A 26,903-nucleotide genomic window follows, 5' to 3' on the forward strand; every position below is an offset into this window, starting at 1 on the left:
TTTACATGAAGCTGACCACTGTAGCTGACTCCGATAACACCACCAAGGACTTGTTTGGACATCCGTGACTTTAGTAATAGTAATCATCTTCCCGCAGACAAGACATTTTGACCTACCATGACATGTCACAGTGTCTGCTGTAATAAAAGGCCTGTATCACTAACATTGAAGGAAACATCACCCCCCTCGCATCCTCTTCCACTCTCACATCTCACCAGGCTGTGACGTTCACTGCACTCAAGTTATTCTGGGATATAGTGTTATATAAAAAAAAATTAACTGAAATACTGAAATTGGATTTCTCCCTGTTGTGCAATAGTAGTGAATATAAGTACTACTAAGTAGTGGCGTCTCTAAAAATGCGCACTCTTGGGGATCGTGAGGGACAAAACCCTGGCGTTGATCCAAACTCAGCAGTAAATGTCCAACATCAGGGTATAATTTTGGCCATGCATCCACAGTGGGAAGAAAAACAAGCCATGCAACAACAATATCCAGACACACACGCAAGATGTGCTGTGTTTCAGGTCGGCCAGGTCCCCGTCTCTCCTCTGCCTCACAGTTCTCTCATGTTGTCGTCCTTAAGGTTCCTACCTTGATATGAGAAATATCACCCATTCTCATCTCATTCCCCTGCCTGGGTTTCTCCATATTTTTTGGCATGTCTGTGAACACAGCACGGCAGCTGGACGATGCTGATACATCTGTTCTGTCAAAGGTTGAACCATGCCTTAGTCACAAGGGCTGAGGAGAAGAAAGGAGGGACGTCCGCTGCCTTACAGCTTTTCACAGTGACCTTGCACTTCCACAACTACAGCGGCAACATCCTGACAGAATCTGACATGCTTTTAAGAAATCTTCCAAGAAGGAAACATGTGAGTCTTACACAACAGAAATGCTGCACAAATGTATGTTTTTACATTACAAAATACATAAAAACAAAAACAGAAATAGGATGCAAATCTAAATGAAAAATATCAAAGACTTTATCAGTACGTGGTCTAACAGCAGGGGAATATGCACCATGTGTGCACAATATAAAACTTAAATTATTTTAACTCCTCTAGCTGGGCTCAAGTACTCATGTACATATTTTCATCTCAGTTTTCAGACTGTGAAAACTACAACACTCTGTCATGAATGCAGCACCATCACATGATAAGAAGGTGGTGGTGGTGGGTGTTTATGGTAGCACCACACTTCCCCACCAGAGGGCGGTATCATACAAACATGGAGCCGCCGGTGAGCTCTCTTGTCAGCAGTCAAAGAGCAAAGAGAAGTCAGCGGCATGAGCTGACTTGTTCACACACACACAAATACCAACAGGCTGATCAAAGGGGGGGCGACGTGCGACCTGAGAGGCAGCAGAGCAGCCATTATAATCTATAGATGTGGGCCAGCGGCTTTAATGATGGAGGGCGCTGGGGGGGCTCTGACTCCTAATCGTCTTATCTGCTGCCAAACAACCAACACCACCTTTGATGTTGTTCGGTTTTCTGCAAACAGAAGTGGTTTCTCTTCCAGTGGGTGCCCCCGACTATTCGGGATCAAACTGCAGATTTGGGCTCCAGCTCTCCAAAACACAGAAGTGGGGCTTTTGTTGCAAAACATTACACGTCCATTTCGGAGACAGAAAACGGGTCGAGCTCCGTGCAAAATATTTGTAAGACTAGCCGTGCAATTATTCAAAAAAGGGGGTTGGAGCTCCTCGCGTTGGATCAAATAAATGCAGACAAGCCCAAACAAAAACCACTACAATCAGGTTTTAGACCCCACCCCAAACCTTGTGTACCCAAAGCCTCTACACACAGCACCTGATGGAGGTTTATCAGTGTCTCTGGAAGGGTTTTCCCCTCTCCGGCTCATTTGAATTGAATGTCAACAGTTATAATGATTGAACCGTGCCAAAGTATGACATAATATCTTCAATGAAATCTTGTGTTGGATATGACAGCCCAAAGGAGTTTGTGTTGGTGCAGCTGGTTACGCAGGCTTATAAATCTGCACACTTTCATACTTCCCATGTGTCGATGTGTCATGAAGTCAACAGATCCGCATGCCGCGAAGCCATAATTGGACATAAGCCTCACCTCCCCGATTGTGCATTTTCAAGGAGGATGAGACAACAAGACGCAGAATCTCCATGTCTTCCCTGCCACTGTCGCTAATGACAGGTTAGGTTGGCAGCAGGGTGTCTGCTACGCCTCCTTCAAGGGAACTGCTGCTTAAGCCTGAGTGGGACTGGAGCCTGTCAAATTACAGTGGGATCCCACCTCACTTCCCACTCCCTCTTCCCCTCCATCTGTCTGCCGTCTATCTCTCCGCCGCCGCTCTTCCTCTCCCCTTATCTTTTTGTCGGTCTGTCAGCGCTAAAAGTCGTACGACTCTTCTCACCACTCGAAAGACACAAAATGGAAATGCTCTCGTTATCAACATGGCTGGCCCGTGGCCGTGCCCCCCACCCCACCCACCGCCACAAAAAAAAAAATCTTGGAGAAACATTGGACGGAAATGCGCGCGTGTCATGCTTTGAGAGCATTTCTGGAATTCCCTCAAAGACAGATTTTCAAAATGGCAGCCGTGAGTGAATCTGCCCCACAGTGCGAACACACAGGGGAGTCTGGATATCTGCACTGCTGATAAGTATTTGATAGAATATCTAAGACTAAAAAAGATCGCTCCTGCTTTGAGCTCCGGACTTGAGCTGTGTTATTTGGGAGGAGAAACGTTGGAATATTTGAACTTTTAATATGTCACTCTGATAAAAAGCGATGGCTCTCAGAGGCCATTTTCTACAGCGGGTAACAATAGAGGTCCCTACAGTATCGCCTCTTTAGCCCTTCCCCTCCCATATCCCTCATCCCTGCTTTGTCCATATCTAGCTCATCCCCTATTTCTCTCTCATCCAACACCCCCCCCATATACTACCACCCCCACCCCCTCTCCATCCCACTCTATCTCTTAACACCCCCCCCTCTCTCCTCCTTTTCTGTCCAGCCCTCCTCTTCTTGCTCCAGAACTGTCAGATGGCATTAGCTCCTTTCACGCTCATGGCCTGTAGGAATAACAGCCGTGAACCTCGCCGAACAGCGCCATTCTCCTGCTCCAGTTAGCTCCACACTCAGCACAGGCTGTTGCGCAAATACCAATGTTATTCACGTTGTGCCCCTTCACTTACACAACATGCCCCACTAAAAGGGCAAAGTTAGGCGGACGCAAATCTCGGCGGAGAAGGTCATGGCGCAGAGCAAAGATACGCGCGTGTTGTATAACACGGTCACGCTCGCTCATAATTATCAGCCCCCACCACCACCACCACCACTATTCCCCCCCTGACTCAAGGATCGACCCACAGCTTTGCTAAGATCTGGCTCACGTGGATCAAAAAACGGATCCACTTCTTATCTACTTACGGAGCCACGGGCCTGAATTTTTTTTAAATATATCGTACTCAGCTTATTTCCCATGAAGTTTCAGCTGCAGGGCAAGTTGTGGCTGGTATTAAAAGCCCACTGTGACCAATAAGCAGTAAAATGTGCAGAAGTTTTTATTGTGCGGAGAAAGGGGGTTGAAATGGCTCCGATGTGGCATGCACACATGTAACACATGCTTCATACAGGCTGCTGGTTTTCATGCCAAACGATGTCCGGGGTTACCGTCGTCCCTCAAAAGTCTTGTATTTTCAACACCGGCATATGTACTGAGGTACGCAGGCACGTTTCAGATTTAATGGTGTGCGTGGCTACTGCCAATGGGTGCTGACAACAACGCAGCCAGGCCAGGCTGGCACCCCCTCAGGGTGAGAAACTGAACACCTGAAACTAATCTAACCCAGTCGGAGAGGAGATTTCTACTTGTGGCTGTAGTCACTGTGTCCAGACTGATAATCTGTCAACAGTTTTGTGGGGGGGGGTTTGAAACATGTCGCACAGATAATTACTTTCATTTTGTTTGACACACTTACTTTTAAGCCTCATAAGCCAGTCCAAACAAATGTAAGAGACATGTGAACTGTGTTTTGAGAGGAAACAACTTGATTATTAAACTAACGTATTTACACCGCAACAACTGATTAACACACTGCAATATCACACACACGTGTGAAGTGATGTTTGCATGTGTGAGGCTGGAAAAAACAACAAACCCCCCCCCCCCACACACACACATTCCTGAGGGGGTGATCTGTATGGGCGACGCAATTATCAGTCTGACAAGTAAGCACAGATAGATTAATACAAACATGAGCAGAGTGTAATTTCTCATCACTCAGTGCTCGACGAGCCCAGCATGGAAGGAAGGCTTAGAGGCTAATAATCAAAGCAGATTAGCCCGAGTTCTGATAGATGCTACGCGAGCCTGCTAATCATCCGAGTGATAACCATGAATCATCCAATCACAGTCAGAAATGAGCAGTGTGTTTCAAATTACGATTCTGATGGAATGATCTCTGTATCGGCGGCCGATCAAAGATCCCCTCTTTGACTTCCATTTGCCTCCCCTTGCCCATTCCTCCGTGTTAATACAGTATGTGTAAGTCGGGGCATATTAAGTGCAGCGAGGAAGGGTGGGTGGAAACGCTGGAGCTTCAGAGCACCGGTGTGACTCTGATCTCCGGCCTGCCTGCCCTGTGATTTAGCCTCGAAATGACAGACTTGCCCCTCATTGGGCTACGGGTGGAGAGCTAATGACATGCTGCGTGGGCTAACATGACTATTAGCCCACTCTGAGCAGCAGGAACTGACAGGAACACAATTCTGTCATTACGCCCTGAGGAGACCTCTAATCAGGGAGGCAGGGACGCTAGGAGAGGCCAGTTGCACTGGTTTCAGTGTGGAGACAAAGAGGTAACTGACTTGGGCTCTGCCTTACCTTAGTTTAGGGGGGGCCGGCAGGTAAAAGGAACGCCACATCCAGGTCATGAAATTATATTAAAACTTTACATTTTGTGGATACATTGCTGTTTTTACATGCCAAACAGCAATAGATTCAAGAGTATTCGTGTAATTAAGTGTAATGCGGATGTCAGCATATTGCTTCCCTACCAGCTCTATTAAACATGTTCAGATTTCTTGATTTGTCTGTCTGTGGGAGATTTGGGTCTTTTAACACTAAAATAATGATGGCAGCAAATTCTATGGCGGCAACTATCGTTTATTTTCATCACTGATCCACTTGTGGATTGTTCTTCATCGATCAACTAATAAAAGCCAGAAAAGTGTAGCTTTTGAAAGGCGGTATAACACAATCTTACTCTTACAAATGAACGGTTGAGCTCGTAAGCAACAGTCGCAACCTCATTCAATTCAATGCACTCAGGGGTTTTGCTGCTGCAGCCTTACTTGGTCTGGTATGACCAGTAGCTTACCGTGGCTAATGTTGGCTCATTTTAGATAGCTATTGCTGTGTAATCCACAGCACAGAGGAGGCTATTAAAACAACAAATTTAAAAGCCTTCTCAAGCTAGTTATATGGTATTACATGAGAAATCAATATGTCAATGTGTCGTACTTGTCCGGTAAAAAGTCACACTTTACTCTTAACGTTTCCACTATAGAGCAACCATAACATATAGAACACCCATATGTTACATTTTCCCTCTCCGAGTAATATGCTGTATATGAGCATCAATATAATTTCACCACCTACCTGACACTGTGTGAAATTTCCTAATGCAGTAAACCCCACTCATCTTGCACTTCAAGCGGATTAAAGCAAACACTGAGAATTATTGGGGAAACAGCACTGAGGCAGGTTTACCCAGGAGCACTCGCCCCTGCAGTAGGTGAGACACAGGAATGTTGACAAGCCTCCATGCTGTAGCCCACAGCCTGTATCACCGTGCTAATCACACATTACAATCAGTGCACCAACCTTACCTGTCTGGATGCTGGGTTGCGAGGAGCCTGAGAATCCTGGACACCTCTCTTTTAAACTAGATCTCTCTGCTGTAGCGAATATAATAGTATTTATTTTCATGAAAACCACTAAATAAAAAGGTTTTCTGCACTGGCCTAAAACTGATACCAAGCCTATACTTGCATCTTTAAGACCTGATTGGCGACACCATCTATTTCGCTCTTGCCACTAGGCACATTTCCTGATGAAATACATTTGAAATTACCCAAACAAGGACACCGAACTGAGCCCAAAGCTTCATGTAACAAAATGGACAATAGGTTTGGAGAAAGATCTGGGTTTTACAGAGCAGAACTCTTAAGTGGTGGTGGCATTAGCAGTGATAGCCTAAGTAGCATAGCTGCAGCAGTAACAACAGTGTAGTTCTACCCAGTGATGTGGTATACATGACCAGTGGTGGAAATGAACGAAGTACATTCACTCAAGTACTGCACATATTTATTCAAGTTATACATTTAAGGCAAAATATTGTACTTTTTACTCAAGTACATATATTTAACAGCTACAGTTAGTAGTTACTTTGAAGATCAAGATTCCTCTGTACAAGAAGGATGTGATCAGTAATCAAAATAGTTCAAATTTGCTTCACTTCAACCAGCTATTTACATGTTGATGCGTCAATAATAATAATATCACATAACTCTCTGAAAGGGGCCATTCTGCCTGAGTACTTTTGATATTTTTTGGTGTATTTTGCTGATAATACTTCTGTATTTCTACTTCAGTAAAATTATGCTTGTAATAAACAGCGTTTTACGATGAGGAATTGCAACGTTTACCTAAGTAAAGGATTCTTTTCTATATGCCCACAACAAAAGAAACTGTTGTACTATATTAAAACAGTATAATAGCATGTAACAAGTGAGAAAATGACAGAGGTCAAGAATAACAAAGATATCGGCATTGAGTGTGTTAATAAATGTCCTGTATCGCAGGAAAATGAGCCTGCCCAACAAGCATGAAAGGTCCACAGAGCAGGTGGGTGAGTCAGCGGTCTGAACCAAGCTAATGTCACAAAGTGACCAACCGAGCTAACGAAGGAGAAGGAACACAGTCTGCTAAATGTGTCACTGGGCAGAGATCGATGCCAAAGGTGGAACAGAATGTGAACTACAGGTTTCTGGACAACTTTCTTTCCACAAACATTATTCAGGTGTGTCCGCGAGGTGCATCGCTATGCATGTTTTTGTTCTGCACAACTTGTGGGTAGTAATATGTAGCATTAGTAGTGGCGTTAATGCTGCTAGCAGTAGGAAAACATCACATTACAGTATATCAATCTATCTTGGCAGCATCATCAGACAGCACTTCACATGATCAAAACTCAGAGTATTCCACTTATCCAGGCTACTTTCATTGATTGCATCTGTGGAAACAGAAAGCAAAATCCTCCAATAGAGGATGGAATGTCAGGACACTGAAGCAGCGATGGCTCTGGCCTTCTTCACTGGTAATGTTATGTCTATGTACGAGACACTTGGCCTGACATGCTGAGGCCTGTGCTGCCGGAAGGAGCAGGTATGCATTCTGAGAGCAGTGTTGCGCTATGGGCGCAGGTAAATCTGTGTCAGGAAGGTGGTTCCAGAGTTCATTTACAAAATTCTGAAATATCAGTTTTGTTTGCACTTCGGAAGTCTCACCTGGAAAGGAGCGTGTACATGAGCGAGTTGTATGCGGTGTTCCTGAGTCACAACTAACCCAAATTCATGGGCATAGATTTGGATGGAGACATGTCCCTACCAATGTCAAACAAATGCAAAAAAAAAGACTGAATGAGAATTATTACTTTAAATGAAAAAAAAAAAAATCCACATAATACAAGTCCAGTTTGGGCTGCTTATATAAGCTCTTTGTGTGTGTGTGTGTGTGTGTGTGTGTGTGTGTGTGTGCCTGTGAGCAAAAATACTCTTAACTCAAGTCGTCAAACTACAAACAATTTTCACCTACCACAGTTTTGGTTTTATGTGTCTGAGTTTTGAGGTCTCTGAGATGTCTGCCTCCACACCGATAAAATGGAAGTGAATGGAACTGTCTCTCTGGTGCTCACACTACTAGCCACTTCTTTGGCGAAAACACAACACATCACCATCTGCATGGCTAGATACCGCTGGGGTAAAGTGAGACAATATGTGTTTTAATAATTTGCATAGACCGACCCTTTAAAATACCAACAGCAATAGGAATTCTTCTATAATCAAGACAGTGTAGTACTATCTCCTCCCTCCAAAACATCATCATGCAATGTCTGTTAAACCATTATTCATTATATGAAGAATAAGTCACGTCAAATATAGCAAAAAAGGGGTATGTGTGAATATTTAACACTGGTTAATAGATGTCTTAAAAAAAAAAATGCATATTAACAGCCTCGGTTGACTTATCCGATTAATCTAAAGGCTGCACAACCCCTGCCCTCCTCATCAGCAGCTTAGCGAAATGCTCCTGACATCCTCACACCGAGCGCCGAGAGCGAGGCAGCCTTACGAGGCAGAAATGGTGACATCACCCAGAACAACAGCTAAACAAAATAGGCCACAGCTGTTTGGTTCTTTGGGCTACAAATTAGACTCAATATGTCACACGGCATCACATCACAGGGAGAGGACGGCGGAATCGAGCACTGAGCCGTCTCCGCTGGACTGAGCCGCAGCTATCTCTTTCTGCTTGCTTACTTTCTCCGTTCGGTTTGCCGGCGCACGGATACAGAGCTCATGCTAATTTGCACTAGATGAGGAACGAGCAACGGAGGGTGTATTGGTGGGGAATGGATGAATTATGGAGGGATTTAAATAATAAATGGTCTCTCTTCAACCAGACGAGAGTCTTGAACGGTGAGGGGGGGGGGGGACTCAGGGAGGTAGTGGGACACTTTGTGGAAGCCATAGACTCTCTAAAAGAGATCTGGGGCATATGAATTATACCTTACCGGGTCCATTATCACTTATCAAAGCATCAAATGAATTATTCTGCGGGGCCCTCACGAATGTGCACACAGCGTTGCTATAGTTCCACTTCAACAAGAAAACAGAAGGATGGAGCGATGCTTCCATACGAACCCATATGGAAGCAGAGATGGAAACACCTGGGAGGAATCGGTTAGCTGTCAGCGTGGAGACATTAAGCCTCCATATATAAAACAGTTCATGAAGCCTTCAATGATGCAGACGGTATTTACTCCACATGACCGAGGAAACGCATCATTTTTACATTTATCCTCCGAGATACACTTTAGGCAATCCTTGAAGGGATCGCGCAGGCCGATCCGGAGACAGACGACAAGGCAAAATGGGAAGGGGAAGGGTGGGGGATCAGTGGTGAACCAGTAAGTGTTGTTTCTCAGACCTCCACTTAGAGACTGTAGTCTAAAAATACCCCGAGCCGAGGTCGGTGGGAAGGCTTCCCCCAAAAAACAACTCAATATTTCACCAGCGGCATGTGGGGAGCGTCTGAGAAAGAGTATCTGACTGAAGAGCCAATCACCGTGTCTCCTCTTAAAACCCAGTTATCTTGACGAATGCCAGCCAAAACACATACAAGAGAGAGTTTTCATTTGACCAGGTAACCGATGAGATGTATTATCTAGCAGTAAGGATTGTGCTCACTCTTCTGTACACTTTCCCGAGAGACAGCAGCAGCTCCACTTTGCGTGTCACTGTAGTGCAGCTCTACACTCCCCAACAACATTTCTTCAGACATTCCATCAACATTTGTTCACTGCAGCTACGAGGTAAGCAAAGGAACAATGCAATGCCACGCTTTTCTCGCCAAGTAACTAGCCGAGACAAAGGTTTGCTGGGAGGTCAGAGTTCACCTTTTTGACAGTAAAATGTCTAGACACACCGCATACATACAATGCTTTCACCAGCACATTAAAACACATGCACTTTTTTCATGGTACAAACAAAAGTCTCATTGTGGTTCAAAGTTGATGCTAATCAAGCTTCTATTGGGTTCCACTAGCACAAGTGGAATTACTTCATGAATGCACCTGACAAGGGAAAATGGGGGACTTCAAATAGTATTCAACAGTGAAACTGGTTTTGCAACCCATCCTCACTGAGATACAGAAAGAAATAAAGACAGTATGCCTGTTACACTGGTGTCTGTACATGTAAGATAGACAATACTAACATTCCACCTAAATGGCCTGACCATTCGCTCGATTTTGTGGAATTTGAGCTTTTGAAAGCAACACAGTGGAATTGTCACCCTTTGTAGTGGTGTATCTAGAAATGGTTTGTCATCCTTGGACACAAGAGAGAGTCAAAAAATGTGAGCATGTGCAGGCTCAAAACAAAAAAAAAAAATTCACAAGAACTGCCCAGGGGTCACTTTGACAGACCCAAAAACAGAGTTAGACATTTGGGTCTCAAACTGCTCTCACTTTTAAACTAAATGTGCAGTAGTGTTCATTTAGAAAATGATTCTTCCCTTAAGATTAGGCTTAAAGAGGGGTGTGTTTGGGGGGGTGGGTTTGCCTTGACTCTTACTTCAACAACGATGGAAGTTGCCATTTGTGCAATGCATTGATCAAGCACCAATTTATATGGGCTGTATATAGTTAATGACATGCTATACGTAGTATGCATACTACACCGCTGCTTTTGTTAATGGCACCCCAACAGGAACATGAGGGCAAGTGTTTTGTGACTTTATGCCAGGACCAGCGATGTAATAATAACTCATCTGCTCAGGTTGTGAATGCTAAATGTGGCTGCTAGTCAATATGGGAATGTGGAATAATGGGAATTGTTTTGCCTGCCTCTTCTGCACATAAGTAGCAGTTATTCGACAGTTGCGTCTGTCACTTTTGTAAAGTTGCTGGGCTAGCTGAGACGCTTAATTTTTGGTGGGCGGACACGATAAGAAGCTTAGGTTTGATGAGAAGTCCGTCAAAGTAAATGCCACTCATGTGGTTATAGTTTTAATGGGATAGTTAGATCACCATTATAGGGATGGAAATTGATGAGATTAGCAGTAATCTTCTAGAGCGCAGTGCAAAAAGTAATACAATTTTTTTTTTTTTTTTTTTTTTTTAAAAGCACATTTGTGATTTGAACTGAATTTGTAATACTAAGATGCAGTCCCTCCACGCAGCTGTCAAATCAATACTTTGTTTCTGAAGTATTTGTCTTTCACGTGCACCCATAAAAAGCCCCATAAGAAACCCTGTTAAGCATATATACCTGGCCAGGAAATCAGCAGAAATATATCCATGCTTCCCTTATCCCTAACCCTTGACAATAGAGAGGAGGCTTCTGGATTACACAAATTTGAAGAAATCAGATTGCTGCAGAACACCAACAATAACCACATTACTTAAGTGTATGTAAATGTAGTCTGTGCAGCAGCTAAAAGACCCACACCAATGAGCACTAACAGCCAAAGACAGAGTGAACATTTCAAGAGAACAACATGTGTATTATCATGTAACGAATGATTCGTTCAGCATTTTTGCGCGCCTAGACCGCAATGCTCTTTGATGTCAAAGAGGAATAAGACAAAGTAGACCAACTGTAGACGCAGTGCGTATCCCGGCGTGTTGAGACACCTCCGGCAGCCCTGCGCTGTTTGTGTTTGGTCTGAAGCTGCAACAGGATCTGAGGCCCAGGCCGGGGATGTCACTCCTCAGCTGGGTCCCCCGGGATTGTCCTCCCACCCTGCGCCTCCCCGGCCCCGAGAGGAACCCTCGCATATCCCCGCTGGCCCCATCCCAACACCCAACCCCCGAGAAGCCGCAGTACTCAAAGTGAAGGTCAAAGAGCCGAGGAGGTACACGCCGAGACAGCCTGATCAAAGTCCAGCAGCACTTTCGTGTCTGCTCTGGAAATCTGAGCCCCTCTTATCTTGTTTGTAACTCAGTTTTCTGGGGAAAAAAATCCTGTTTTCACAATCAAGCTTTATTAATTTCTATAGATGAGAATTTGTGTAAGAGAAATTACTTGAACAATCTAATAGAGCATCATTTGATTCAGAGCTGAATTGAATGAGGCTCATTGGGTGAACATATTAAAAAAAGGAGAGGAAAATAAATGGGAGTCCCCTATTTATAGGCCCCCGTCATTTACATTAAGTATAATCCATATTCCACATATTTTGACATACTTATTCGAGCCATCCAATGCACCTTGGTATTTTAGCATCTGTGGCTTTCCCACAACACAGTTATGAATGACGGTGCTGAAATGAGGGGGAAATGTTTTTTCATTTAGCAGGAGTTTGTGAGCGTTTCATCTCGTTGCTCAAATGACGGCTTTTAATGCCGCAGCATTCATAACCCGTGCCTCTTATCGCGGCTCCCTCCAACACTTGATGGAATTTGCCATCGCACAATGGTCGGAAAATACACTTCAAAGGCAAGACGCATCTAATCTCCTCCACTCTGCACATTGCAAATTTGCTGTGATAATAAGATCCTGCCTTCCCAAGCGTTCTTAGGGATCTGAACCAAGGATGAGAATTTCATCTCTCTCTCTCTCCCCCTCTCTGTTTCTTCCTATCTCGTTCTCTCCCAGTGTGGCATCGCAGGGAGGGGGTGGGGGATGGTGGTGGTAGTGGGGGGGGGGGGTTGTGCTGCAGTTTGAGAGAATCTCTGCAACAGCAATATTGCATATCTGTGGAACCCATCCCATCCTTATGTAAAAGCCCTATTTTACAGTTTTATCGTACACACACACCACAAGAGAGAGACACGACTGACAGCACAGCACAGTGACCTAGTTTCCACGTGGCCCAGAAAGACCAAGCATGACTCCCTCAGAACTGCTATGGGCACAAAAAAACCTGGTTCAGTGCGTTCAGTCAGGCCAGTGCACATCGGCAAGCAGCCAACCTCCTACCAATCGTTCTTCAACAGAGAGCCGCTGTGGCTCGTGCCGCAGAAAGACGCGCCGCTGAGATCCCAAAATGGCGCACCGCATCCCCGCCAAAGTCGGAAGACAAGTGGAAGTGCAGATGGGAGGGCCGGCAGGAAGCCCTGCAGGTAAAGTTGTGCGTTGTGTTTAGTCTGGCTGAGGGCAGGTTGAGGACAGGCCTGTCATCGGAGGCACAGCTGCAGGACATGCTGCAACAACACCCCCTTCCGACCCCCCACCACCCCAACTCCCAGCGCCCTACATACACCGCTCCACCCCCTCCAGGTTATCTGTACACACGGAGAAGGTTATGGATGGCGATGCTATCACGGAGAGTGCATTAGCACAACAAAGAGATGTTTTAGAGAAAGCCCGCCAGGATAATTGGCTGATCCTTTACCGAGATGCCGTGTTCGATACACAACAACATGCTAATGCAAAGACATGGTGTCGAGTGTTAAGGGAGGAGATGCAATTTGAGCCATGGCCGCACAAAAAAAAATGTATGAAAGTGTGGCTTTGAACCGACACCTAACCAGAACTTTAAAAACTTCTAGCTTCCAACGGCTGCAAAGCTGCCTGAAAGCCAAAAGGAACACGTGTTCAATGAAGGGCATACGTGCATGAAACAACCATTCTGACAATGTTGGAAACGACGACAAGTCCAAAATATGTATAAGTCCAGCTGGAGTCTGACTTGAACAATTCCGCACCATTTTATCATCACAGGTGACTCCAGAAGCTGTCTCCAGATACTACAACTACTTCTCCAGCATAATGTTGGACGGTAGAAAAAGAGAGGCATGCCGGCGACAACAAATCTGCATTTTGTGATTCCGCTGCACTAAAATACAACATGGGGAAGTCAGACAGAGCAGAAAACTGAGGCCTCGACTTTGCCAAAACTGGTGAAAGCAGACCCGTGCGGGTCTAAATGTGGCGAGCAATGGTGCAATCCAGGTTGGGGGGGAGGGGGGGGGTTGTCTCAGTCCAACTGGGAGTCAGTCGACGCTCCGAGCAGTATTTTTCGTCGAGGCCGAACAAAAAGCTTGTGTGGCAGCTTGTTGCCGAGCGTGGAGCGCTGCGTGTTATCCAGGTCAGGGTGATCTAATCAGGTGTGAATGAAAGCACTTGGCGGCGCTCCAGGCCTCGCTATGCCGTCATCACTAAGGGGGAAGGAAAACACACACACACTTTTGTCTTACTAAAGTTGTGAAGACACCTCAACGTAAAATTTACTAGCAATACACCTTTTTTGATAGATCGACCGTTATGAGATCACCGGCAGAGATAACCTCACACTGTGTACAGAATTTGTGCTTGTTGGACACAATATCTATCTATACATACATATATATATATATATATATATATAGCTCAGACCTGGGTAACCTGTATGTATATAACTCAGGTTTGTTGGTATCATTCAGATGTAAATTTATGCACTAGAAATCTCCAGGTTAATCAAGGCTGTGTGTAGCTATATCAAAGTAAGCACTGGCCATAAACTGACAAACTACTATGTGGTTTACTACATATACTGAAAACTAAAAAAAAATAGGAGATACTGTTAATCCACACCAGCTCCAATGCCAATTCGGTACTTCTGCCAAAACAAATTTCTCTTAATACCTTTCTCTGAAGAATAAAAGCATTTTAAAAAACACCTACTTTTTAACTGAAACTGAAATAAAACCACAAACAACAATAGAATGTAGATTTAAAAAGATGTCCTTCAGACATGTTTTAAGACACATGAATAACATATAAAATGATCCTCCTTGAAATATCCAGAATCGATGAATACGCAAATATTTGGATGGAAGATGTGTCCTACTTCACACTATGTGCACTCGGGTCTTCAGGTTCGCGCATCACTCTTTTGTAAGTTGCACACTTGGACCGTGATTGGCTCCCAAGCCAGCTGAGATGTCGCAACATCCTGCCAGTGCGTCCCTGTGTGCAAAACTGAGATTCAAGGTGAGCGCAGAGAAACTTGAACCCTTCCACAGCCTGCACATGAAAACGGCCTTCGAGCGTCAGACTCTGCACATGCATCATCCTGCGCCGTGAAGCTAAAAAACATCCAAGTCCGGGTAACGTTAAGCAACACACACACACACACGTGTGTGTGTTTACAATACTTCATCTTAGGAGATTGTCTTAGTCTTTTATGTTTACGATTGCTGAATTACAGCTTGTCTGAGGCTCTAAAAGAGAATTTATCAAGTAATTATACACATGATTGAAAGACTTAAATGATTTATCGAATGTCAAATTAGTTCCAATTAATTTCCTGTCAGTTGACTAGTCAATTTATCAAATTATCTTTTCAGTGTTAATCAAAAATCGTGTGGGTCAAATGTAGACCTGAAACGCTCGACTGAAATGTAACAGGCGACTATTGAGAACTGAGTAATCATTTAAGTCATTTCTTTTCTTTCAAAATAAGCCGTAAATCCATGTATATATCCTAGTATATATCCATCCCATAACACCTCCATGCTGTCCTACCACAGCAGTTAAAACTCCAATAAAAAAAAGACACAAAACTCTCAGGATGATGTTTTTTTGTGTGTGTTTTTTTTCCCTGAGCAGTGTCATCCAAACTCCACCCAGAGCCGCAGCCATTCAATAGAGAAGCCTTCCACTTTCAATGGTCTGAGCGCAGACCAATCACAGCAGCCCGTGCCCCCCCATCCCCCCCCCAAGCTCCCAGGCCTTCAGCCAATCACAACAGCCCTTGCTCTACACATGACTCTGTGTGCTGCTGTCCATCAGCTGCCTCATATATAGTGCATGCAAGAAAATGTGGAGCAGTTCAATAACTTGCGTCGTCGCCAGGCTCTTGTGTGTGTGTGTGTGTGTGTGTGTGTGTGGGTGGGGGGGGTACATGCATGTGGGAATGCGTGTGCTTGTTTACCTATGTAGAAGCACGAAAGGAGAGAGAGGGAGGGCGCGAGAGAGAGAGAGAGAGAGAGAGAGAGAGAGAGAGAGAGAGAGAGAGAGAGAGAGAGAGAGAGAGATTTGTAAGGCACTCGTATTTGCAAACTACTGGCTGAGTTCCCACTAGAGGCAGGGAGATCAGACTGAACGACTGTGTGTCAGGAGTGTGTATCCGCAAGTGTGTGTGTGTGTGTGTGTGAGTCTGGGAGAGACGCAGAGAGAGGCGCAGAGAGAGACAGGCAGACAGACAGAGAGAGAGAGGAACCCGTTCAACCCATTTCAGCAGCAACTTTTCAGCCCGTCTACATGAGGTTTCTCCCCGAATATGGAAGCTTTTCCCTCTCTCGTGTTTGATTTCTTTCTTCTTCTTTTTTTTTTTTTCTTCCATCCAGTCACCACAGATTCTCGCCGCCCAGAACTTCTGGCCACGCTTTAGGTGAGTATTTGAACTGATCGTCTTCTCATTTCCAACTTCACAGATTAAAACACTTGACTTGTTTAGAACTCCATTCAGAACGCCATTGGAAAACTACTCGATTTCTGCGGATGCTAAGGTGTAAAAATAAGTTTTTGTTTTCACTTATGGCAGGCATAGAGACATTTGTATTTGTTCATGCTTGTTACAGTTTGTCTCAAACTGTGTGTGTGTGTGTGTGTGTGTGTGTGTGTGTGTGTGTGTGTGTGTGTGTGTGTGTGTGTGTGTGAAACCAGACAGAGGCTCTGTGTGTGGGAGAGTTTTGAAAAGGATGTATGTGCAAGAGAGAGGGAGACAGGGAGATTGTGTGAGCCGGACAAAGTGTGCCAAGTGTGTGTGTGTGTGTGCTTATATGTCTGTCTGTGTGTGTTTTTCTAAAGCTTGCTCTGTGGGAATGCGGACTGTGGTAGCCAGTAGCGATGTTTGACTGGGAGGAACTGAGCCAGACAGCAGACAAAAGCGAGCAGGGCCGTCCAGACAGGGCAGGTCAGCCATTAGAGGCTGCAGCGGAGGGACAGGTCAGCCAGCTGCTGCTCCGCTCCACGAGGGGAGGGGATACCCCACCTTTAGCGTTAGGGTGAGGGTTAGAGTTGCGACTGGGGTTAGGGGTGACCATGCTTCACTTCATGGGCCGCCTCTCTCAAAGCGCTCACCTTGCGCCTCGAACCTCTCCCCACTTTAAAAAGAAACCCCCAGCATGCTTTGCAGGTCGAAAAAAAAAAATCAGGCAGTTGAAGGCATTGGTTGAATGAGCTATAAATAATTTCCCTTGCATCACTGTGAGAAATCTTCCAGCGCTGGTTTTGCGTGGAAATTTTGTGCAGCGCCTTTTGTAAAAGCGCAGACGGTTTCCGAATCCAAAAAAAAAAAAATTTAACAAAAAGCCAGCGTCAATGACTTGCTAGAGTTTCATGAAAACTACTGAGGTGACGGGAAGAAAATGCAGCAAAGCAAGTGTTGATGTAGGAGGTGGTTAAATACAGACAGCGACAAAAAGAGGAAGAAAAGGAGAGACTGTAATTTTCACAGAGGTTGTTTTTTTCTATTCCCCTTTTTTGTTGGTTTTCCCCGCCGGCTTGCATGGGGGGTCGCGTAGTTTGGAATGTATCTAGTGACAGGAAATACTGGCCGTCCCTATATATATTTTTTTTTTTTTTTTGTTTGTTTTTTTTTTGTTTTTCTGTCCCGGTCTGCTTTTGTCCAAAGCTCTTAATCCACCGCAAAAAAAAAAGAAGCTGAGTGCGTGAAGGAGTAGCAACAACCGAGTAAAACATTGCCCCCGGATCACAGATGTACACACCACGGCTGCTGCTGTAGTCCCCCCCCCCCCCCCCCCCCTTGACAAAAACACATTCACAGACAGCACAAAGGCTTAACACCAGGACGAAACAAAACAACACACGCACAAATAAGTCAGGATTCATATCGGCGTGCTCGGTGACGACAAGTAAAAAAACAGCTCTTTGAAGCTACGCACAGCCGCTACAGGAACTAGGGGGAAAAAAACTAACTAGTTATGACTTTATGTCACAAATTCAGATAAACAAAAACAACATGCTGTGGTCTGGAAAACATTGATTTAAAAAAACTGTGTGTGTAGCTAATCTGAGGCTCTCAGACTGAAAGCGGAGGACAAGTCATTCTCTGAAATGCCTCTACATGTAGAGTCTTGTTACCCAGATACACATCTCAGCCCTCATCACTAGCAATGGCTGTCATACACTCCATAACCCCACTCAGGCTCTCCGCCGAGCCGTCACTGAAACACATGCTTCTGAACTATGCACTTCAGCCTACACACGGCCTCTAATGCAAGCGTCTCCAAATGAGAGAAGAAGAAGAAAAAAAAACAACCTGCTCTTACAAATTTGGTGGCAGTGCAAACTTATACAGATTGCTTACGGATTGCAGGTACCCAAAGTCCTTTGTTGACAAAATGAGGGGTTTTATCATGTATTATACCCCACCCCCCCACGGAAATGACTTGACGGTTTTGTGAAGTCCAGTATCACTTGTTGATTAGCTAATAACGTCTGTCAGTTCTGAGAAGGCAGCAGTTGTTGTGTAAGCGGCTCCTGTGACCCCCGCACCTCGGGCCCAGGCCTGGACGGACTTTGGTCCCAGGCTTGGAGCTCTGTAAGCCCCTCTGCACCCCTTTGCTGCCTCCCAGGCCTGTGTGTGTGTGTGTGTGTGTGTACCTGGATTTGAATAGAAACCAGACAGCGATGGCCCCCTCCTCCTCCTCTGTCACCACTCCCGCGCGGGACAATGAGGATTTGTTAGAGCCTGCTGACACAAAGCGTATAGCCTCCCAGTCCCCAGCCCTGGAGTGTAGCAAGCTGAAGCACAGGCGGGCAGAACACCAGCAGGGGGGCCCGGGATGGGGGGGCTGGGGGGCAGTTTGCAGGGGTGGGATTAGCAGACAAGAGCTCTGGGTTGGGGGATGGGGGCCTGAAATGAACAGGAAATGACTGCCTTTGATGAGGCAGAGGCAGATTCGCACAGGCTGAACTCCTACGGGCCTCTTCCCCCGGCCGTAAAAAAAACCTGTCTGAGCAGAAAATGTCAAAATACTTCAAGGCCCCCCCATGTGTCACTTCCCTCTGGCTACGACAGAGTTAAGTCCGTACACAGGTGCTAAGCAAACACTCGCAAAAGTTTGCGCTCTTTCTTTTCTTTTCTACCACTGCTGCTGCTTTCTGCCGCCCAACCCACCCCCCACCCCGGCCTTTCCCTTCCCTTCCTCTTCCTCCCTTCAGACGCCAGCCCCTGACCATGTCATGGGAATCCTATTAAGCATCCAACCCATTTTCACCAGCTGAAGGGGGAAAAAAAATAAAAAAATCACAGCTCAATCTATATCACACTGCAGGGAAACCGTGCGACCCCGGCATTTCTATTTAGCCGTCTGCGTAAATATTTCAAAAGCCATGAAAGCGTGGGAAAATATTGTAAATACACTGGTCATTGCATCAAAGGAAGAGGAGCAGAGGTGGTGGGGAGATAAATGGAAGTGTAAAGTCTGGATTGTTTATGCTTTCAGTGGGTCGTTGGTTAAGTACAAAAAAAAAGAAAAGAAATGGCCCTGCCAAGTTGACCAACATGATATTTGCTGGGGGGGTATTGTGCTCATCTCAATCAAGTCAATTAATTAATGATCCAGCGTCTTGCGAGAGAATTGCATTCTTTCCGCCGGCACCCACTACATTTAATTCTCTTAAACGTGGCGGATAGAGGACTCTCTCCGTGCCGTGTGTGCGTTCCGGAGCGTGAGGGGAGATGGTAATGTGTGTTCAGTGAATATCAGGGTCGATTAGAGAGTCTCGTCTGGTCGGGCTGCAGCAGATTAGACAGGCGGAGCAGATACAGGCCGCGGGCTGGTCGTCTGGCGCTCTGACCCACATTGCTCTGATGTGCACGTCACTTCCCATTACGCTGACAATTGGACGCCACATCAGCTGAGCGCGCCTTGATCTGCATACCCTCCCCCGCGGGGAGAAGGCCTCGCTCCCTGCTAACCTCATGCTGTCATCCTCCAACCTTGGCTGTCCTGACGCCTGGCCACAGGAAGTGTTGCATGAGTCACAGTGAGGCATCGTCACCGCGGCTCTGTCCGTCCTAACTGTGTGGGTGGTAGATTTGGCACGCGAGCAGAATGTTGACCTTGATGCTAATATACTAATATCTAAGCTTCAGGATGTCAAGTCAAATAAGTAAAAGCTTGTGACAGATCATCCTCTACGCTTTATTTTTAGCCAAAAGCAGCATGTAACTAAATTAATATCATCTCTCTGCATTAAGAGCTGTCCAGGACGAATATTCAGATCAGCAGCTTAAAAATTTGTCAGAAGCATTTGTCACCACGGTGACTCGGACAGGGTTTTTCACATCAGCTGGTTGTTTATCCTCGTCTCCTCTCCGAGAGTGAGGCAGTGGCCATGACTGGCTCTGGTTTGTCGAGCAGTTTATGTGTCCATGATGGACAGGTTGCCTTTTCAGCTGCAGTTTCAAACCATCTTCTTTAGCCATCACTCCACACGGCCCTGCCCTCTGCAGGCGATGCTGAATGCGGAGTTGAAGCTTTTGGTGAAAGTGCAGAACATTTACAAAATGCAGCATTGGATTTGATCTCTCAGCCTGACATTTCAACGAGTACTCGGACCAAAAATGTGCCCAGGCAGCCTGTCATTGGTGCACCCGTGCACGCATACTTTAGGTATATAAAGCGTAAGAGGCCTCGGTGGCGGTTCTGCAGCTGGCTGACAGAGACAGGTCTGTTTGCAGGCTGCCTGGAAGATAATTGGCAGCTATGGAGTGAAAAGCGGGCTCAGCAACAGATAAGGGCCTTGTGGAAAGCTCCATAATCATCACGGATTAGCAAATGATAAATCATGGGTTCACACAAGTATGCTGTCACTGCTGGAAGAGCCGGAGAGAGAGGTAGGAGAGAGAGAGATAGGGAAAGAGTGGGATATAGAGCGCGTGAGAGGGAGAGAAGAGTGAATAGTAAGGAAGATGTGGATGTTTTTGCTGTAATTCAAAAGAAAAAACACAATAATACCATCTAGCAGGTCAGCAGGAGAGGCAGGCTGAGAGGGGAAAATGAAAAGAGAGGAGAAATTAAAAGCTCTGCCAACACTCCAGCTAATACAATCTTCCGCCTGTCAGATTACCTTCTTTAATCCAGAAAGGTTTAACGCCTCTTAGAAATCTGAAAGGAGACATGAATTCAGCAGAGATTTTCTCTCTGCTAGAGAGGAGGAAGGTGCCGGGGAGGAGGGTTAAGTCTCTGAGCAACTCTCCAAAGCACTGGCCTCAACAACTCTGCTGCTGCAGTCGTCAAACTGCTATGCAGAGGATCAGCCGACTCAAAACTGCCGCAACGTTCGACTCAAAAAACATCCCCGACTTATACTGCAGCGTTCGCCTGCCGTTGAGAGCCGTGCATTTATGCATCTCTAAAAATATCACACACACAAGTTTTATCCACAGCGGAGTGAACGGTCTTTCATAAATACAGAAGAACAAAAAGATGAGCTTAACTTTGGCTTAGGCGGAGCTGATCAGGTCAACAGAGCACAAAGCACAGTACAGCGCATTAAGGACACAGTGTCCCTGCTGGTGCGATGCAGCGACACGCTCCCCTACTGGGACAGGGCGGGATGCTTTGTAATGTTTGTCACGCAAAAAAAAAAAAGTTAAAAAAAAAGGATAATGTGGCTTTGGTTTGTCTAGTAGGTGTAGCAAGGCGCTAACAATGCCAGTATTATGGGCTTATGTTTTGAACTGGAGCTGAAATGGAGGACAGTGTGGTACAGGAGGGTGACATGGTTAATCATGCCAGATAAATGGCAGAAATGACGCAAGTCAAGGTGAAAACTTTGCGTATCTCCCATTGTCTTTTGTGGGCATTTGCTGCATCGGTAGAAGGATTTGGCCGCCGCCTGGCCATAAGGTGGCACAGGCAGCATCTGGGCCGCATAAAGGTCGATCAGTATCCGGGTCGTTCCCATGCTGGCTCACTCTGCTGGCTCTCACTGATAACAGAAATGTGAAATCAGAATTGCCGCCTGTGATTTTCACTCCTCTGCCTCCCCGCTATTTGTGCTATTTCCAAATCTCTCAGTGTGAGGCTTCCCTGCTCTGTGGGTGGGGTGGGTGCGGGAGACGGAGGGTGTTTTTAAGATGATGGGGATCATGGCAGTGGCCCGGTTCCTTGCTCCCAGCGGTTCATTACTGCGGTCCAGGGTGCAGCGTTCGGTGGGCAGACGAGGGGAAACGCTGATCCCTGCGCTCGGCCGACAAGCCCACCACTGCACTGCGTCGACTCGACAGATTAAGCGTGGATTACGTGCCATAAGTGAGCGTTGTATAACCTTTTGTTTGGGTTTCCTTAAGGACACATTTGTTTGTGTTTGGCAAGATATTTTTCGGCTGGGCTTTAATGACTCAATTAAGGCCCCGAGATTCAAACAGACCGAGTTGCCGAATAACGAAATATGATAGTCAGAGGAAGGATTTTGGGTGTGAGCTTTGACAATGCCAGCGTTCAAAAAAGGGGCCGCAAGTCTGACCTGGGGATAAAGTCTGTTGAAGATAAAAAAAAAAAGTGGCAGCAGGCTCCAGAGAAATGTCACGGTTAAATCCAGAAGACAACCACAAAGGGCTCTCTCATCCCGCTTTGTTAGAGATCCTCAAAACTGCTGCGAAAAGAGCCTGGGATACATATTCATCAGCCTCGGCGCTCATGACTGAAATGAGCCGACAAAGCTTTGGAGAAGAGAGGAGTGTGACATACAGTGCAGTTCTCTCGGCCATGCTGCGGGAGTGGATAAGTCAGCCAGAGCCAAACTGACGTGACGTGATCAAGTGCATCAACGCTGGGTTCAAAAGGGTGCACAGCGGAGAGGGAAGAGACAGAGAGAAAAACAGGGCAGACAGACAGGCACGTCAATCAGCGCTGGAAACGGTGAGGATACTAGCTGCTGCAAGGAAGAACTGAGGGGAAGATGGGGGGGGGGTAAGTCATAATAAACAATGAGGGCGGCATGTTAGAGAAAACAGAGAGTAACGGGTTAATGCTGAGAAAGGAGCTGGCAGCAGAGATAGGAGCTGGCTCAACCACAGTTAAGGTTGCAAACGAAACCCCCGGAAGCCTTGGCAGGATGATCCATGGCACGTGGAGGCAGGGCGTTTCTGGAAATGGCTTGGCGCTCCGCCCGAAGGAGTCCCCACGCTGGAGCAGGGGCCAGCCAGGACACTGCTGCCTGTAACCAGGTTCGGCCAGTAGGGCTTGTCAAATGGTCCCCGAAATTGTTTTGCGCACCCCGAGATCCACAGACGTACACCAAGGCTTGACAGAAAAAGTTCTGTAAATATCCTGACGCTCTCTCCACGGGCACAGTTTGTTTAATTTTTGTATGCCAGAATTGAAGCTCTCTGGATGCTGTAATTTTGTGCCAATATTTTGTATATTTAAAGACGGGACCCACACAGTAACCCCTACAACCCCAGAGTCCAGCGACCTTTGCAGCATGTCATCTCCTTTTATCGGGCTCTTACATTTATCTAACCCTAATCTATTTATTGACTCGCACATTTTATATCGGCACCGTGACGTCACATTTGCAAATGTGGGACAACAAACACAGCAGTGTGACAGCTAAGTGTGACACTGCATGAACCCGCTGCACTGCTAAATCTCATTATAAACTTCTTAATTCAAGCAGATATTAAAACGTCCAATCTGACTTAAAGCCTATTTTGTGACTGACACAGCAATTAAGGCATATTTGTTGAATTTGATTGAGTTTGCCCACGAAGAGGATCACACACGGCGCGAGTGATTTAATCTCCCTCATGCACTTCCATTAGGAGATGTCTCGCAGTGCCAGTGGATTGTATAATAATAATTGTCGAGAGAGCATGATGGGATGGGAAAGTGTGTGAGAGCATATGCTGGCAGCGCCCCAGCTTGAGTATTTTTGAACAGGCATCTGAGCTATGCTGGAAGTGTCAGGTTAAACTGTGGGTACAGTTATGTGAGCAAAGCACATGAAGCGAGTTTTGAATGTCTGGTGGCGGGAATGGACGCCTCGCGGTCTCGCCGATGCCTGCGAGATTCTGTGAAATGAGAAAGTGAAAGGAACACAGTATCCCATGAAAATGGCTGGGCTCGCGGCAGAAAACCAGAGTGTGGTTTTTACACTGTAACAAACCGGTGGAATGTCAGGGCGTGGACGTCGGGGGCTTTCGGATGGGCGGATACATCCATCTTCCAATCCCGGGACTCACCAGATCAGTTCCTGACTCAAAAACATTTCAGTTCCCGGCTGAGATTTTTCTGATCATACCAGAAGCGTAGCCAAACGTAGCTGACTAACCTCAACTCTGAAAGAGAGAAGACAGTATGTGCAACACTGAGTTCTTGTTCCTGGTGCACAAACTAAACTCCCCTGGGGTTCTAGTCTGAGAATAGATTCCCACATCCCACCACGTCTCCATATTTTAGTCAGCGTTTAGGTCCTTGAACCTTTTACAAGGCTTAAGCAAAGAAAAACCACAGCACCCTGGTTACACTGATAACTCTGCATGCAAGGATCGACTTTTCAGTCACGTCTAATCTTATCCCTGACCCCAAGTTCACCTTTTCACAAGAAACCGGTTAGATGCTATGTGCAGTCCGTGCAGTCCCAACATAAGTGACATGTACGTGTAAAGAATTTGAGCTTGTTTTGCTGAATTCTTTTTTTTTTTTGCATCTGTGTTGCATTGGCCTTGTTTCAGGCAGCACGGAGTCCTGGCTGCAGACCAGCCAGCTATGCAGGCAACACGACAGAGAGTACACTGTGTGCTTCTCATTGTCCAACCCCTGGAATGTGCTGACGACGCAGGGTTCACGCTGGTTCAGTCACACTGTTGCACTCTTCACTCCGGCCCCGTCAGGCTCCCATGCTCGCCCAGCTATTTTTACACGAGCTATACTTTGTGCAAGTTTGTCAGTTATGCAAAAGTTTTCCGGAGACCACGCCAGCAGCAGTATTATCCAGAGCCCCCGATGCGGAAGTATGGCCACGCCTCAAACTGATGAATACGTCAGTTAACATACATTTCCCATAAATTCATCCGAAGTGCTGGGAGAGCGGAAGTCAAGTCAGATGAAGAAAAAAAGGGGGGGGGGGGGTATTTGAAAATGAAAAAAGCCTCTGTGTGTCTCGGGCATGTAGCCAAACAGTACAAGTGCCAAGGAGGGAAGCCAGTGAAGCTCGAGCCAGAGGGACTGAAAAAACTATTACTTCCACCTTGTCTGTGAGTGGAAACACAGAGAGAAATTAGGAAAATGTGGTAGAATGTATTCTTTGAAAAAAAGAAAAACCAAAAAAGGGGGGGGGGGGCGTCTAGCTAGTGAGGGCTTCATAGAGATAATAAAAAAACGGGGGGAAAAGAACAACACCTGGCCATGGCTTGTACACTTAAGTAGGAATACCAGCGTGACACAAAAATAACTTCTCCTAAAAATTATTTATGGCGAATTCATCTTGGCTTTTGTTTGGGTGTACGCAGCAGATGGGAATAAAAAAAAAATACATGGAGCACACGGAATTGAGAAATGTTTTAATATTATATTGTGGTAATGATGACGCCTCCTCCATGGTCAGTGAACTGCATCAAAGCAGGAGAAAGTGAATTGTGCCTCTCTCTCTCTCTTCCCAAAGTGATCATTCATTATGCAGAAAGCAGGAGAGTGCGGCTTCTTTCTGAGAGGCCGTGGAGAACACAGAGAAAATCTGCAGATCCAATTGCTCCCCCCCATCAGATTGAACAGAACACGAATCCTGCAGAACTGCAACAAATCTCTCTACAATGACTTGCATCACATATTCACTACCTCCCCTAACAGGTTTCGGTACCTCTTGAAATCAACCCCCCCCCCCCCCCCAACCTACATAAAGTGCCAAATTTCGACGTGAAAAAGAGGATGCAGAACAAACAAAATACAGTGTTCCAGATCTCTTCTTCTGTGTTGAGGGAAGCAGTCAAAACAGGGGAGAGAGAAAAGCAGAGAAAGACAGACAGAGAGAGCATTAATAAAACATGACTGCATGATTTTCCAACCTCAAAGAGGCGAACACAGGAAGGCTCACTCCCAGAGCAGTAGCTGAGGTTCAGCGCAGGGTGAAGGGAACAGTAATCTCTAACTAGCTCAACACTGCAGCGCACTAGTTTAAGCTGTGGGGCACAGCGGCGCTCTCTGATCACAGTTCGCCTCCTTCCACGCGCCTGACTGACGTCGTCTTCTGTCCTTTTATTCATGCCCTATCTGATCCCCCCCACTCCCCATTTTTTGTTCTTCTTCTTGCTGCAGGCTGAAGGTGAAAGAAGCACAATCTTGGCAGAGACGGAGGACAGTTTTGTTAGTAGTTTATGCAAAAGGTGAGGATGAGGATGAGGATGATGGCGTTCACCGCGTCTGCAGGGCTATTTTAAAGGAAACCCAAACCTTTGCATCACCGCCTCTCCTCGCTCCCGTTGGCTTCTCATCAACGCCATTTGAACCTCTGCGTAATATGTCTTGTCATGGAGTTGCTCCGCACAGACCAAAAGAAACACACACACACACACACACACACACACACACACAGGATTGCGATATTCACAGCACGCAGTTATATCTAGCTCGTCTTTCTTGATGACGTTTAGCGTTACAACGTTAGTATTTTCCATTGTTTGAACCATCTGCTGACAGTTGAGCTGGACATATAAAAACACAGACAGGTCTGACATCATGGCAGAAAAAACAAAATATATGCTTGGATTTGAATTGCAGACATTTTAAATATGTGGGTTGGATGGGAACCAACGAGCGTTTCTGTGGTTTTCCACGTGTCTGTGTCAAACTGCAGCAACAAAGAGAGGCTGCGCAGCTTTAGATTTCTGTTGCTCACGTGTTGCACAGGTTGACTTGCTCTGACGAGTCAAAGAGCTGCTATCAATCAAACGGTCCTTCCTGGTGCCCACGGTGAACATTCAACGCTGTCGGTGAGTTTGAGCTCTGACCAAAACCATCGACCGTTGACTGTACCCTGAGGGACGCCACAGTTCATGTGCACATGACCTCCTGGAAGCCATTGCCGCCGGGGGGGGGTATTTCTGTTCTGCTCTCACCCAGAGCAAAATGCAGAACCACAGTCCGTGAGTGGACAACGCATCGA

At 46.0% G+C, this 26,903-nt stretch overlaps 1 protein-coding gene across 3 annotated transcripts in view; it reads right to left on the minus strand.

Annotated features, from left to right (window-relative positions):
• nr6a1a (nuclear receptor subfamily 6, group A, member 1a) overlaps positions 1-26,903 on the minus strand; it is a 72,823-nt gene that overhangs the window by 23,973 nt on the left and 21,947 nt on the right. The window contains exons 4-5 of one of the 3 annotated variants that reach the window (XM_070904785.1): positions 7,255-7,282; positions 3,317-3,321 (exon numbers count right to left, since the gene is read on the minus strand). The exons of 1 other annotated variant lie outside the window; for it this stretch is intronic. In XM_070904785.1, coding sequence (XP_070760886.1) covers positions 3,317-3,321; positions 7,255-7,282 — 33 coding nt within the window. Of the gene's footprint in view, positions 1-3,316; positions 3,322-7,240; positions 7,283-26,903 lie in introns of all 3 variants that reach the window. One more of the 3 variants, XM_070904784.1, reaches the window with a different exon arrangement.

The sequence above is a fragment of the Enoplosus armatus genome, chromosome 4 (assembly GCF_043641665.1).
Source record: "Enoplosus armatus isolate fEnoArm2 chromosome 4, fEnoArm2.hap1, whole genome shotgun sequence".
Lineage (NCBI taxonomy): Eukaryota > Metazoa > Chordata > Actinopteri > Centrarchiformes > Enoplosidae > Enoplosus > Enoplosus armatus.